The sequence below is a fragment of the Ictidomys tridecemlineatus genome, chromosome 1 (assembly GCF_052094955.1).
Source record: "Ictidomys tridecemlineatus isolate mIctTri1 chromosome 1, mIctTri1.hap1, whole genome shotgun sequence".
In the NCBI taxonomy this organism is placed as follows: domain Eukaryota; kingdom Metazoa; phylum Chordata; class Mammalia; order Rodentia; family Sciuridae; genus Ictidomys; species Ictidomys tridecemlineatus.
Genome location: NC_135477.1, coordinates 104,522,165 through 104,537,885, shown reverse-complemented (window position 1 = coordinate 104,537,885; position 15,721 = coordinate 104,522,165). Strand labels below are relative to the sequence as shown.

At 35.9% G+C, this 15,721-nt stretch overlaps 1 protein-coding gene across 11 annotated transcripts in view; it reads right to left on the bottom strand.

Annotated features, from left to right (window-relative positions):
* The window catches only part of Cast (calpastatin), a 108,928-nt gene that overhangs the window by 34,216 nt on the left and 58,991 nt on the right, over positions 1 to 15,721 (bottom strand). For 7 of the 11 annotated variants that reach the window (XM_005326144.5, XM_013358985.4, XM_013358987.4 and 4 more), the window contains 7 exons: positions 12,073 to 12,132; positions 7,921 to 7,986; positions 7,210 to 7,257; positions 5,918 to 5,974; positions 5,405 to 5,518; positions 4,274 to 4,357; positions 852 to 920 (listed from right to left, as the gene is read on the bottom strand). In XM_005326144.5, coding sequence (XP_005326201.1) covers positions 852 to 920; positions 4,274 to 4,357; positions 5,405 to 5,518; positions 5,918 to 5,974; positions 7,210 to 7,257; positions 7,921 to 7,986; positions 12,073 to 12,132 — 498 coding nt within the window. The remainder of the gene's footprint in view (positions 1 to 851; positions 921 to 4,273; positions 4,358 to 5,404; positions 5,519 to 5,917; positions 5,975 to 7,209; positions 7,258 to 7,920; positions 7,987 to 12,072; positions 12,133 to 15,721) is intronic. The other 4 variants (XM_013358991.4, XM_013358986.4, XM_013358990.4 and 1 more) reach the window with 2 other exon arrangements.

Sequence of the window (15,721 nt, the reverse complement as noted above, 5' to 3'; positions counted from 1 at the left end):
ATCACCTGAAATACATGTTAAAAGTTATAAGAGGGCTGGGGATGTGGCTCAAGTGGTAACACGCTTGCCTGGGATGAGTGGGGCGCTGGGTTCGATCCTTAGCACCACATAAAAATAAAAGATGTTGTGTCCACTGAAAACTGAGAAATAAATATTAAAAAAAATTTCTCTCTCTCTCTTCTCTCTCTCTCTCTCTTAAAAAAAGTTATAAGAACTGACAGTTCTATATTCTATCTACATGGGTTTAAATCAATATAACAAATGAAAGGGAGCTTTCATCTTATTTTTGAGGTTGAAATAACTCAATATGAACAATAATCCAAATTTGAAGGGGAAAAGAAAAGTCTGGGGAAAGACTCTTTACTATTTAACTTAGATTAAAAAGGATTGCTTAAAATGCTTGCTTTTTTTTCCCCTGAAACTATGATATTCACACAAAAATTTTAAGACCCACCTGATCTTGATATGTGTAAAAAAAAATTAAGGCCTGTTAGCTTTGGGCTAATTTTTTTTTTTTTGTGGGGGGGGGCGGACTTCAGAACAAAGAAATGCTTTATATTCTTTAGTGATACATCTGGTTAAATAAGATATATTTACAGGAGGGAAATTAGAACATGAACTCCATGAAATGAAACTAGCATTTGCAAAGTAGAGTATTATAATATAAAATGTTACAACACAATTAGCTGTGAAAGTCATGAAGACAGCCTAGTCATATTTGTTTAAAATAATTCATTAAAATGGTCCTTTAAGTTGCTCCTCTCATATTGTTTGCCCACAAGAAATCAGATTGAGATAAATACAGAGCAGAGGCTGGACATGTAATCTAGAAGTGCACACAACCGCCATACCTTTTCAGATAGCTTTTCGGGTTTGGATTCAACTGCTACAGCTGCTGTTAATAATTTCTTTTCTTTTTTCTGGTGGGAATTTAGAAAGACATTAAAACTCCTTTTCACATATCTTTATAAAACTCAATACTATTCTATACTTTAAGATGAATTCATTGCAACATTAATAGCATCGATCATGTACTCAGCATCTGCTCTGCACCTGTCACATGTTATTTTGTATGTGTTATATACTTTTTCAGAACTCTTTAAATAACATTAACCTTGTTTAGTCGCTCTCCTCAGGTTACATAGTAAGAGACAAAATCAAGGTTTGAATCCAGGAGTGTCTGTCTCTTTCTCCCGGATACCTCTTCTAAGGCCAATTGCCAGTTTTTGCAATACCACTGGATTCTTTCTGTAGGCTGTCACATCTAGCTATGACTCTCAGGGTCTTCACCACAGCTCTGACCCCATATGAAGACCTCTATATCCCCTGCTAATATCTCATCACTCAAATTTCCCCACAATGAGTTTCTCTCACTCTCACCATTTCTGTAGTTCCTCTCTCAAAGACTTTCAGTAATTTCCCAATCTGCAGCCTAGGTGACTTTATCTAGACGTAATCTCTCAAGTTTGATCCTGGGAAGCATCCTTGTGACTCTCATCAATCATAGTTGCCATAACCCAGCACCATCCTTATTCTACTCAGTGTTTATGTCCTTTGTTCTCTGTCACCTCTGCTTTGCCCCCAACTGCACACATTGTACATGTTCCTGTTCTGTGCTGTGCTGGCGATCTTACCTCAAACCATTCTCTAGCACCAGGCTTCAAACACTTTCTGGGCCTGGCAGCAACTAAATGGGTGAAGTTGTTGGGTTTAAGACAATAGGTGACGGTGTCTCATTTGAAGGTATCTTAATTCCAGTGGCAGAGCACAGGTGAGGAGCATGGGCTCCAGGTACTTGGCTTTGCCTACCAATCATGATTTGCATGGTTGCTTGAGACTTGGGAAGTCACTACTCCTTCTGTCTTTTGGTATTCTCTTGGGTGAAGTGGGATAATATCTCAGGGGTTATGGGGATTAGATAACATATGTAAAGTATGAAAATCAGTGTTGGGCCCTTGCAAATCACTGTGTAAGTATTTGTTATATAATTAAGAGATAAATAAATGATTTCTGTGATTGGGATGCTAAAAATACTATGGGGACCACGGTGGGTGTCAGAGTCTAGACAATTGAAACACCTTCCAAATTGAAACCATTTCTGTGATTCAACTACCACCTCATGCACATATGCACTCATATTCTCTCCCCTAATTTCCTCCTCCTCCTTCCCCCCTCTCTCTCTCTCTTTCTCCACCCAACCCTTCTGATTTCTGTATACCTGTCAAAGATAACCAGGGACCCAGGGACAGAATTGCAAGGTTCCTGCTTACTATGCAAGGGGGTACTCTCAGGTGCTGACCCTGCTCCTGGGCTAACCTGACAGTGAGCACCTCCTTCAATTTTGTGTCCTGGCACCTCTTCTGCCAACTTAGTTTAATCAGACTTGACTATCTTAGGATATCTTAGATCCGACTTTGCCTTTGTCCACTTTGGCTCACTGTTTCCTAAAACCTGGAGATTTTATCTCTGCAATGCCTCTTGTCTAACTCCCCAGTCTCTTATTCTATAGCAGCTCTAAGTTAGGCTGACCTATGAATTACCAGGACTATTAAAGCACCCCTTTACCAACCTTCTACCTTCCTATTTCTACATATAAACTCACCTTGGCATTCTCCATGGCAGCCCTAACCTGTTTTTATGATTTTATAGGCCCACCACTCCCCTCCTGCTTCATCACACTAGAATGTGTTTTGTGCACAGAATATATCTTAAACTTCCAACACACATGGAAGGGTTTGCAAGACTGCAGTCCTAGATGTTTTCCATGCCTAACTCAAGTGGGATCTACCCTCACAAAGTTCTTGTGAATGCCTGAGTCAGATACTCCGATTCTTTAAGAGAAGTTAGAAATTGAGATTTTAGGTAAAATATCCTAACTTTAATTATTGGCAACTAACTAAAAACAATTCCTTTCATCATCAAACAGCTCTCTGTAGGGGCCTTTCTTAATTTTCCCTGAACTGAAGACTAGGTATACTATCTTCTCCCCAAACCTCAATGGGCATGTTCTACAGAGCCAACCATAGTACTTCAAGCATAGAATGTACTAAAATAAGAAGGCAGATCTTATCAACCTTATTTAGTGAGGGAAGAATCAGGGGCAAAGAAAAGTGAAATGACTGGGTTGCAAGTTTCAGCCAAATCAGTGTGTAACATAATTCCACACAAGCTTCACCTGGTTTTATTGTTTAGTGTTCCCTGATAACACCAGGATAAAACTTCAAACTTTTACTGCATCTTAAAATGCATTCTAAAATATCTTAATTTTCTGCCTTAAATCACTTTTCAACCTGTTTCATTTAAGCACTTCTCATTGGTTTAAGGCAGTAATATGTATTCCTGGGGTCAGGGTGGGGGTCTCAAGGGCGTAAACAAGAGACCTATTGCAAGGAAAGAATAATCAAGATGGATATTGCCATTTACAAATTTTTGTAATTTTTGCCTTAACTCCTTCAAAGATCTGAATGAATTTGGATAAAAATAATGTGACGTTTTCCCCAAAATCTGAGAAAGAAAACATCCAGAGAGATATACCATCCTTTCCCATGACTTCCCTTCTATTTAGCCCACCAGTAAAGCAGGAATATAAATAAATACATACTACTTTTTTTCTATTTTATTTTCCGTCTTCTCATTGTTGCTTCAGTTGCTTACTTGTGGCTTCAAAATGACTACAGGTCCTTTAAACTGATTGTTCTGTTCTGGGTAGAAAAGGTAAACTACTACACATCTCATATTCCTGGACTAGATTCTGAAGTTGTTCAAGGGCCCTGAGGAAGGATTGCCAGGAACCAGCCAGCACAACACATAAGTTTTCTCCTCAGGAAGACTGCCATGTCCTCTTTGGAAACATCCCTTGTCAATTCACGTTGATGTCATGACTGTGATTACTAGCATCAAGGTAACTGGTATCAACAGTGAAAGCTGAGAGTAATGGGTATTCAAATTCTCATGGAAATTTTATTTGCTTTTTATTTCATATCCATAAATTTGGAAGGCAGGATCTGAGTCAACTCACATTTTAATTTCCTTGGCATTGATACAGGTCCCTATTTATGGCAGGTGCTAAATACACTTATTGACTATATGAATTTTAAAATCATTTTAGCACCTTGTTTGCTTTATATCCCTAAATGCATGTTATTCTTCATAAAACTTAACATAAACAACATTCAGTTGGATAGAGTGATAAGTTATCTGAACATATGTTTCTTATAAAAGAAACCTGATAAGCACAGAGGCCTACCTTTTATGTTTACTTATGTGTGCTCACCTTGTCATCTGGTTTGATAGTTGTTGCAGCTACACCAGCAATAGCACTCTCTCCACCAGCAGAAACAGTGTCTTGTGATTTGGTCTGAGAGTGAGGAAAAAAATTGACAGGGCTAAGTATCTTTGACTATTACCAGGATCATGAATTTCAAATGTCACTATTACCTGTCAATTTTTCCTACTGGAAATCATGAGAGAAGACTGTTTACTAGCTTTACTGCACCTGGTGCAGTACTTAGAATCACAAAGAGTTGGCCTCAAGGCCTCCAGACTCTATGCAGGTCACACAAACAGGCAGATGTCATTACACCGGCTATGTGTGCCCCCACGTATTTGTACCAGGTAGAATGGCTCTAGTTGACTTTTGCTATGTGAGTCCCCTGTTGCTAGCTAGATACTCCAATTCTTCAAGAGAAGTTAGCAACTGAGATTTTAGGCAAAATATCCTGACTTTATTATTGGTAACTAACTAAAAACAATTACACATGTGGCTACATTTAACTGGGAAGTCACAAATTTGTAAAGTCTAAGGTAAAATATATTACAAAATAGGCCTAGTTATTATCTTCCAAGGGCTGATAATGAACAATTTTTTTTCTCCTAGATATTTATTCTCCATTAAATATAAAATTATGGAGTAAATTCCTGATTTTTAGCTCTATAAGTTCATCTCTTATACAACAAGACTGAAAACACTTCAAGACTTCCATATAAAGAAGTATATAAGGCTGGGTATGATGGAACATGCTTGAAGGCCCAGCTACCTGGGAAGCTAAAGGCAGGAGGATCACTTGAACCCAGGAGTTCATGGCTAGCTTGGGCAACATAGTAAGACGTCTCAAGCAAACAGACAACAAACAAAAAAGAAGCAGATAATACAGGGCACCTGTATTCTCCTAGCCCAGGTTTCAGTGGGTCCAGGAGGAAGCTACAATTCAAAGTTTACTGTTTGGGAACCCAAGTTTCTACAAGGCCATTTCCAAAACCAAAAAATAATAGCATCAAGTCATTACAATACAAACTATATTCAGCCCCAGAGATTCAACTATACACCTCAGTGTGAATAAGGGAACTATATCTTATTATCTGGTTGATGTGAGTGTCTTTGTATCTATCAACCTGCTTTATTTACCTTTGGTTCTGTTGATTTTTCTGATGTCAGCTGCTCATTTGATTTGGAAACTGCTTTTTCACTGTGAGCATGCTTGCCTCCTTTATCTGATGCATGCTTGGGTAGATTTTTTGGCTGAAAGCACACACATGTACACACACACACATGCAAAAACATTTTTAACTTGATGGTAGTTTTAAACATGATACTGATACTTTTCTTCACAGAATAAAATTGCTCATAATAGTTGTGCTGCCTGTGGCTTTGAATCATATGAATTTGAATTAGAGTAATGTAAATGTGACAAAAACTTCATTTTAGGTATAAAATTTGAAATGGCACAAATTCTACCTCCCCATAAGCAAGAAATCACTTGAGTAAATTGTGAACACTCCTATAGCCACATGATGGCACCATTTTAGCTGATAAAACATTTCAGTAATTGACAAGTGTGTCTCAAAAGATAAGAGATTTTAAGTACACTACAGGGAAAATATAATCTTATAATATCATGTCCTAATGATAATCATTTACCTCTGTATGCTCCTTTGGCTTTCCTTCTTGGGGTTTTTTCTCATGAACCACAGACGTCTATTGAATCCAAAAGATTAAAAAGTCAGTTGTATTGGGGTCCATTGTTTTAATAATTCCAAACAAGTTCAAAAATACAATTTCCCACTTAAATCATTTGTGTCTCTCAAGAAAAGCTCACTCAGACCAGTTATTTGAGATCAGAGGACATGTGCTGTCTGGTCAACAGTAATCCTGCCAATAATGGCAATTACCAGAAAAATTAAAAATTGAGTATTTCATCTAGAATGATGTGATCAAATACACCTTTCTCTACACTACTAGCTATTTTTCATAATCCATGCAGATAAATTGCTAACTGCAAGTCTAACTATGGAAACATTAAATGATCAGCATGACCACTAAATCTGTTGACCAGGGGATCCCACTCTATAAATATTAAGTTTTTAGAAATCTTTCATAGGAGATGAAGAATGCTGTAGCTTTTTCTCTGTTACAAGCAGCAAGATCATATCACCAGATACCCAATTCTCTGGCGATTTTATAGATAATTATAAACACCTAAATGTGGACTAGAAGAAAATTTCCACCCAGCCACCGCATTCTTCTCTCTGGAGCTCACTATTTGACCACCATCCTTAGGGACCACCAAGAGGCCTTCCACAAGATCAATACTTCAGCCCAAAGCATCTCAGCTTTCCCATAGAAAATCCTATAGACTTAGCTCAGTGTTTGCTTAAACATCTAAAACAAAACAAAACAAAACAAAAACAAAGCACAGCACTTTATTGAGGAGAAACTTGTGTGTTGGGGCAGACACCCAAGGATCCACCTTCATGTGGAGGCACAATGGCTTTCAGTCTGGAGAGCATGAGTCAAGAGAATCCACTCCAGGGAAAGGCTCCTGAGTAACTGAGAGCCGGCTCCACCAGCCAGGTGAGGCTCTAGACTAGCCTAGCTGGCTTCTTAGCAAAGACCCTCATCCTTACACTATCTGGGGCCGGGTTCAGCAAATTCATTATTCTTGATGATTTGAGCTATAATTGCATACTCACTCCTTTTGTCCTTTCTCCTTTGTTCATATATATATATATATATATATATATATTCTACATTCTTTTTAGCAATATATAGATTTAACGTTTTAAATATTTTACATATACTCTATCCAGTCATATTCAAAGGGTAGTCCAAAGTTAGCTGACAAAGCCCTTTACCATGGCACCAATGTAGGAAATTGGTTATTATTATTAAAATGAATCTGAATAACTTATTAGCCGACTTAACTCTTTTACCTTAGTTGATGGTGACTTCTCAGGTTCTGCAGGGTCTGTTTTCACAGCCTAAATTCAGATTTAAAAGAAAAAGAGGAAGAATGTTAAAGGAAGAAGGAAGAAAATAAAAATGAATATAGTTTATAAAGATTATATATTTTATTCAACTAAGTAAGCTCAAAAGATGATTTTGATGTTATTATAAATACAAACTTTATGAGTTAATTTTATGACACTTTGCTTGGAATTATAACTCTTTAGATAGATAAATACTTGAGTGCATTAATTAATATTTTGCTCTTACTATTTATATGGCAATTTACATCTTATTTTTCTGCTATGTATATCAAAGAAGAGTAAAAACTCATTACCATTAGCATTGTAGTATGAGTAGAGAAGCAACATACAATAAAAGCCCTCATCCTTCATACTTAAGGATGTTATATTTCAAAGTCATTAACATGAATGTTTTATCAGTGAAATACTTACCACTGAGTTTTAGCTAAAAGTGTGAAAACAACGGGATGGTGACAGAATCAAGGGCACAGAAAGCAAGGAAATACATTTTTTAGTGCCAGACTGACTGTGGCTGATGAATAGTGAAGCCTATGAAAAGTCCAAGATGGAGTCAGAGCATTATGGAAGACTGTGAACTGCAATTATTAGGGTGTGCTGAGCAGTTTAAGTGAGCATTAGTAAACAGAGATGCCCTAAAACAATGAACCACATCACCTGTTTTCTGTGTCTTTTCTTGTTAGGAGGATGTGGTCCTTCCATCTGTTGGCTGACTGGAATTTCCTAATATATAAGAGCACAGCCCCAAGTGTGATTTTATTTTATCTGACAGTCAAACAAGTATATCCATAAAAAGTGCTCAAATGTTTACTCTGAGATCTGCTCTACTTATCCAGTCATCTACCCAATACATATGTTTAAATTTCAGGAAGATGTAGGCATATGAACTTTTAAGGTCCCTGGCATATATTTCAGTTTGGGTTTACATTTTTTCAGTGAAGATTTCCATTAATAAAATTAATTTCTCATTCCTTTCCCTTCCTTTCTCTATGTAAAGGCTGCTTGAGCAATATTTCTTCTAGTTATGTTTTCAATATTTGGCTATAAAACAAATAGTCATAGGTGTTGTCAAAAAGTTTTCTGAAAAAAAAGTTTTCTGAAAAAAAAAGTTTTCTGAATTCTATTACTATGATTTTAAAATATTTTTTTAAATATTTAGTATGGATATTTATTGTACATGTCATTGTCCTACATGCAGAAACCTAATTTAAAGTTCTTCTGAAGAACTGTTTACAATTTAGGACCTTAGTATAATATTTGTTGACAGAATTTTACCCTACTAAAGGTTTCCTGTGGAAAACAAAAAACAAAAAGATAATTATAAGTATATGCTTGATGTAGATAACATATGAAATCAGGAATAAAACTTGATTAAACATTTTATAAACTTTTTTCAAAATGAGAGATTACAAATTAAGCCTAATAATTCATATAATTTCTTTCCTTCTTTGCAATTTGATAATATCAGCACAAATTTGTATTTTTAATCATCTGAAGAGGTTAAAGCCAAATATCTTCTTAATTTACTATGTCTTTGCTATAGTAGTGAAGACATATTCTTCCTCACAAAATGACCCCTTGTTATAGCAACATACTATTGTTTGGAGAAGAAAATGAAGTTCATGATCAAAGAAATATTTTTAATTTTTTTAAAAATTTGGGATATTTTCACACTGTATCCTTGCTAATGAGTTTCTGTTTATGCTACTGTTAATGCATCTTCTGTTTATGCTATTGTTTATGCAAGTGCACTTTATTAAGTGATTAACAAGGAAAATAAGCCAGCTGGTATTGTAGTGGTTTGAATCTATTAGTAGCTTCCAATTTACAATTTGGCACTTAAAATTTTTTCATGGGAGAATTCTACACTACAATTAAAAATGTATGTTCACAGACAGAAGCAACTTGTCATGCAATGTACATTTATATCAGTAACCACTGAACTTATTTTTGGTAGTTGTTGGTGCTGAATATAATGTGATGATAACAAATAATAACTAGTGCTTATCAATCACCCCTTACCTACCAGAGACTGTTGGAAGCTTTATATGTGTCAACTCACTCAACTACCCCATGAGATAGACCTTGGCATTATACTTAATTTTGCAGATGAAAAACTGAGGTTATGGAAGTTAGATTACTTCCCAAGGACACCTGTGATTGAGCTGGACTTGAGTGTTCTTAGTCACTGAGCTACGTTGTCTCTCCTGTGTTGGCCAATAACCAGCGCACACTGGCAGTGGGACAGGCATGATAGGTTTGTTTCTTTATAGAGTCTTATGAAATATATGGCACTGTCATTTTCCTTTAAGCTATATAGGCAAGGAAACAAAAGAAAACAGGGGTTGTCTAATATCATAGCTGGTATAGAGTCAGGATTCCAAGCCAGGACACCTGGCTCCAGTGTCCGCAATACACAATTTCTCAGGGTTTTCATTGTGATTAGAAATTATTTGATTTTCCATCTTATTCTCAACACCATGAACACCAATTCTAATATTCCAGGGAAAAGAGATATAGAACACAGATCTAGACATAACATTTTAGAGATAGACTGACTTTTATTTTATAGTTCAGAACAAGACAAGGATTTGATATAAGCATTAACTTGAATTAGCATCTTTTCTCTGAAAGCTCAAGATATTTGGGAGACAAAACTCATTAAGCTCAAGCTCTCAAAGATATCCAAGAGGAGGCTAAGAAAACTTATGAAATATCAGAAGCACAAACATCAGAAGCACATCAATGAGAGCAGTGTGATTGAAATATACCATGGAATGAATTGAGTCCACAAGTAGTCCCCAGTCATCCACCAGTGATATCACATCATGTGCATCTTATTTTTGTCTTTCCCTCTCTGTCTTATCCTTTCCTTCTTTCCCCTGGTTTCATAGGACTGCCAGGAATTCTCAATCTAAGTGATGCCTGAAGAGTTTGCTGGCACTTGCTCTAGAACACTGGGCATACATGATTATAAGCACCGGAACTTAGGCTGAGACACAGGGGGATTGAAGTTGAACAACGAGTTAAAAGTGAATTGAAAAGATAGCATGGTGGCTCACTCCTATAATCCTAGCGGCTTGGGAGGCTGAGACAGGAGGATCACTGGTTCAAAGCCAGCCTCAGCAATGGCGAGGTGCTTAGCAACTCAGTGGGACCCTGCCTCTAAATTTACAAAATACAAAATAGGGCTGGGGATGTGGCTCAGTGGTTGAGTGGCCCTAAATTCAATCCCTAGTAAAACAAAACAAAACAAAACAAAAAAACAGAAAGAAAAAAAAAGTGAACCAAAAGAGTAAAAAGTAAATCCATGTGACAAGGTCACCAGAGAACATTTTTATTTTCCTTCCATAAAATTCCATAAAATAATTAAAAGAATAAATCCAAAATAGAGCTCAACAAAAGTTTACCAATAAGGTGATATCTCCACATGACTCTGGCCCTCCCTGTTTTCTCTTTACTTAAATTTTCATTAATTTTAAACTTGAAGAGAATTTTTTTTTTGTAAATGGTTCTCTTTTAATTTCTTAAGATTAATTTAAGATTAAGGTTGAATTTAGGATGGGGGAGTTATAGGTGTAGCTCAGTGGGAGAGCACTTGCCTTACATACACAAGGCACTCAGTTCAATCCCCAGCACCAGAAAACAAACACGATGGTTTTTCAATTTTAAAATATTATTTGATATAAATTGTGACAGCTAATAGATTAATCATAGATCATATAATGTATATTTTGAATATAATTAAAAATTCAATGTAAATTAAAAGTGTGATATAATTTTAGATAAAAATATATCTAAGAATTAAAACAGATACTAACTGACATTTATAAGAGCTTAGATAAGTGGACACATTGTTTCCAGACCTTTGCAATGTTTTAGTTCAAGATAATGCCTTGGAATCCCTGATAGCATTAAATTATGGTGCCATTTCCCCAGGGATAGCAAACTAATAGCAAAGTAACATGGAAGACAGAAAGCAACCAACCGTATCTGATAATTTTAAACAATGCAAATAATGGAGCTTAGTTTTGAAGGCACTAAGGAATAGGCTTAGGAGTTGAGAACATTTTCAAAATGCCCCTTCTTTAAGCTCCACTTTGAAATAGTGCCAAGAAATAGAGTTTGGGGCATAGTAACTAAAAGCCAGGGCTAAGACAGCTTCAATCACCACTCAGAACTAACTAGTTCACTCCATGTGACAAGCCCACCAGAGAACTTTTTTAAAAAAATTTCCTTCTGAAATTCCATAAAATAATTATAAGAATAAATCCCAAATAGAGCTCAACAAAAGTTTACCAATAAGGTGATACCTCCACATGACTCAAATTTTCAGAATGCAAACACAGAAACCATCTGAAATAAGCAATATATGTTTCCTTTGTTATTTGTTCTCTTAGTGTAATCTTTCTCATTTTTAGATTTATTTTTAAATGTCCCAAACAGTAAGATCACCTTAGTAAAGGTTTAAGAATTCATATTCTTATTTAGGTTTAAAACTGTACTTGGAGAGATTATCTTCAATTCAAAAAACTTAAGTAGAGAGAGAGAAAAAAAAAAGCTCTAGATGATTACTCCTTTCTAGAGAGTATAAAGCACTCTTTATAAATAATGTCCAACGTAAATATTATAAGGAGAACTGAATTTCTAAAGACCCCACAAATTAGAAAGGAAATGTTTATTCCCGTAGCATAAGCTTCTGAGGACACATAATTCACCAGTTAATTATTCTACATTTGATTCACTTATATATCATATAACCAAGCTAAAGTAGCATTCACCCAAGTTGACCTTGAGAGGTCTTCCTACCTTGGTTTCTTTGGGATTCATGGTGGAAGATTTGCTGGTTGTACCAGAGGAAGTTGACATCTAGAAAGGAAAGAAAGAGAATGTCTGATTCTATGTAACCCACAATCTACATTGTCCTTCAACTCCTCTTAAGCACCCTGCATTCAACTCTTCACCTTTACCCAGTGTAGAGCCCCATATTCACAAAAATTCAGTTGGTGGTGTTGCCCAGTGGATAAAAGCCTTTGTAACCAGGTTAAAAGGAATACATAGGGCTCAAATGTGGGGTCTGTTATTCACTAAATAACCTTGGCAAGTTATTTAAATTTCCTGATCTTCAGTTTCCCATCCTCAGTATTTCTTCAGGAGATAGTAACTCCACTTCAAGGCTGAATACAAGAATTATTGTAAGACATATAACTGTTTGATAAATGTTATTAAAAATACTGTTAATACTGTTTTTACAATGAATATTGACTCTGAAACTTGAAAGAACTTCTTTTCAAATCTAAGCTCCTAATTACTAAGCTCTGTGTCTTTGAGCCTTGGTTTTCCAAATTTATATAAAAAAGGTCAATAATATCTATTTTACAGGGTTGTAGAAGTATTCAAGATAATGTGCATAAAATGTTTGTTACCCTGTAAATATTCATTAAGTTGCTAATGCATTACTTCTAATACAGTATGTAAAATAGAAGGAGCTGAAAACAATTTCAGGAAACAGACTTGGGTGGATAAGAATCATCCTTTCAGTGTTACTAAGGAAGAGAAGGTAGGAGATAGAATTGCAGAGGGAATTTTGATGCATTATTTGTCTAATCTAGGCTCCTCCTCAGAGGTTATCAATATTAAGAGCAGTTCTCAAAAAACACTCTTCTTAGGGATGCATGTGGGTGGTGAAATCCTGCACTAATCATCTAAGCAGTGGGGATTAGATATTTACATGACATTGAGTACTATTCTCATACTTAACTTGTATTATACTAGTTAATAATAGAAAATTATTGCCTTTGCAAATCACAACTGGGACTCACTTAAACCTCCTCAACATCTGAGTCCATTGGAGCCCAGAAATTCCATCCAGCATGAGTTGCCTTCTTAAGCAACTGGCTGACAGTAAACAAATGTTCCCTTGCCAACAGTACCCAGGAAAGCCTACACTATGGACCTCACCCTGTCTCTAGTGCCTGGCCCTGAGCCACTTCAGGGATGAGTCAGAGGGCAGCATCCCTGCTTCTCCTTTCTCCCTTCCCTTCTCCTACCCCCAATGCACTGTCACTCAAGGTAGCTATTTAAAACCCACTATAACCTATGAGCCATAAACAAAATCACCTTGTGCACAGACCTTAGTTAATGTAGAACATGTTGATGGTCAGAGTTAAATTACCGTGATCACAGATAAAAACCCAATGTATTAGTACACTGACTTTTCAAATATGATCATATGAACGTAATCTCCTGAATACTCTTAGGCACCAATCAGGCATCCCCCCACTACCAACCACATACACATGCCCTGGTTACTGTAGCAACTTCTCTCACATTGCTTTTCAAGGTAAAGAACTAGAAAATGTGCCAAAGGTAAATTTTCCTCCCCATTAAATCAAGAGAAAATCATGAATGTCCATTTCTCCTTGAGATTAAAATTTGAGGGAATTAAAATACACATGTTTCTATTCTATCTTTCAACAATTAGAATTTGTTGTACAAATTTTTATTCGAAAAGAAGTTCTACTTTTCTATATGATTTCCTCCACCATATGAAAACCATCATAGAAACCAAATACTTAAAACAACAAAAAAAAGAAAGAAAAAAAATACTTCATATGAAAGTGCTTATTAAGCTGAAAATCTTTAGGTGAATATTAACTTATTTTTGAAATATCCAAATATATTAAAACATTCATAAAATAACCTAGCTTTGGATTGTCCAGCCTCCCTTATTACTTTATTAAACAATAGCTGAACATAGGTCTCAAATCCTAGAAAGGAGAAGACTTTGAAAGAGCCAGGAACAATCAAATTTCTATATAGAATAACTATAAATAAGCACAGAGCAGGTTATAATGGGAATTTAGCTGAAGGCCTTGGCCCCACCTGTTCACAGCATAGATTCCTTCGTAAGAGTTTTATCCCCTCACTAAAAAGCATGAAGCATTTTGAAATTGAAATATGAAAGCTGATTCATGAGGACAAACATAAAGAAAATGACTCCAGCCCATTGTTAAAATACTCCACTCTGGCTTATTCTAGCTTATTGATTTCTATGGTAAATATAAGCAATTTTTAATATTTGTAACTTCAAGTGAAGGACTAAATATCCTTTCATTTAAAATTCTTTTGTACTGTTTGAATTGCTAATCATGATGTGAATAACTACTACAAGTAAAAAATTGTAAAAACTCATACTCCACGTATGTATGTCAAAAAATACTCTATTGTCATGTATATCTAAAAAGAACAAATAAAAGCAATCATGCAAAAAATTAACCCCTATATATTTGAAGAGAAGAACCTCAGTGATATCCTTATTAAAGATTAATATACATACTTCAAATAGATAAGGAAAACAGAATCTCATGTCAAGGGCTCACCATAGTTCCCTGGCTCCTCAGGTATTTACCTGGAACACAGTTTATGTCAGGTACTTTATTAGGTGCTGGGGACACTGGGCTAAAACCAACAGACATGCCTCTGCCCTGGTGAAATTTATAGCCTCATTGGAGATGACATTAGTAAAGCAGTCATTCCAATCACTACTCACTACAAAAGAAAATCACAGGTTCCCCTGAAAATTACAGACTAGAAGGCCAGAATTGGTCCAGGGGACAGTTGAGTCAAAAGAAGCTGAGGATGTGACAAGATTATGTGGTAAGAGAATGGTGCTGGGCAAAAGGCTGGAGAGGAGCATTCCATGCATGAATACTCTAAACTGCTATTAAGGAGCTGGGATCTGCAAGCCATCTGATTTCTAAAACAGTGTCCCTCCACCACAGTGCCTATACTCAGCAGTCATGTGAACATCAAGGAGCTGTCAGTGTTTAAAGCACAATCAACCATGCTCACATACACCAAAATAACTCTAATAAGAGATTAGCACTGTAAATCAGAGCAAAGTACAGCTGATAACAATACTTTCCTAAATGGCCCATGCAAATTTCTTAATATTCAGAGTACTAACAGCCCTTTATTAACCTGTATTAAGGCATAAATCAGAGTAACAAGTAACAGAGGTAAAGTGCTTAATATAAATCATTCTCTACCTACCTGCTCAACTAACAATTGTTATATAAGCCAGGGGTTGAACATACAACTGTGAATAAGAAATAACCATTGCCTTGGTGGAGTTGAGTTCAATGAGAAAAATGGATATTAAGCACACTTGTATTACAACTTAAGTGGTCCAGAGCAGGCACAAAGTGGTCTCCCACTTGAAAAAACAAATATTTGAGTTCTAGGTTCCAGGTCCATCTCAAATAATCTTACTGCATTGTCCAGTTGCATTAACATAAAGCAATATTGATAAGGCTTCAGTTAAAGTCCAGAAAAAAATGAACACTTAACCCTTTACTCAACCAACACGACATCTAGTTTTCTGGCATTCTTTAACAAAGTTTCTTTAAATTTGTTTACTGGTTACAGGAAGAATTTTGAAGGTTTTATCACAATA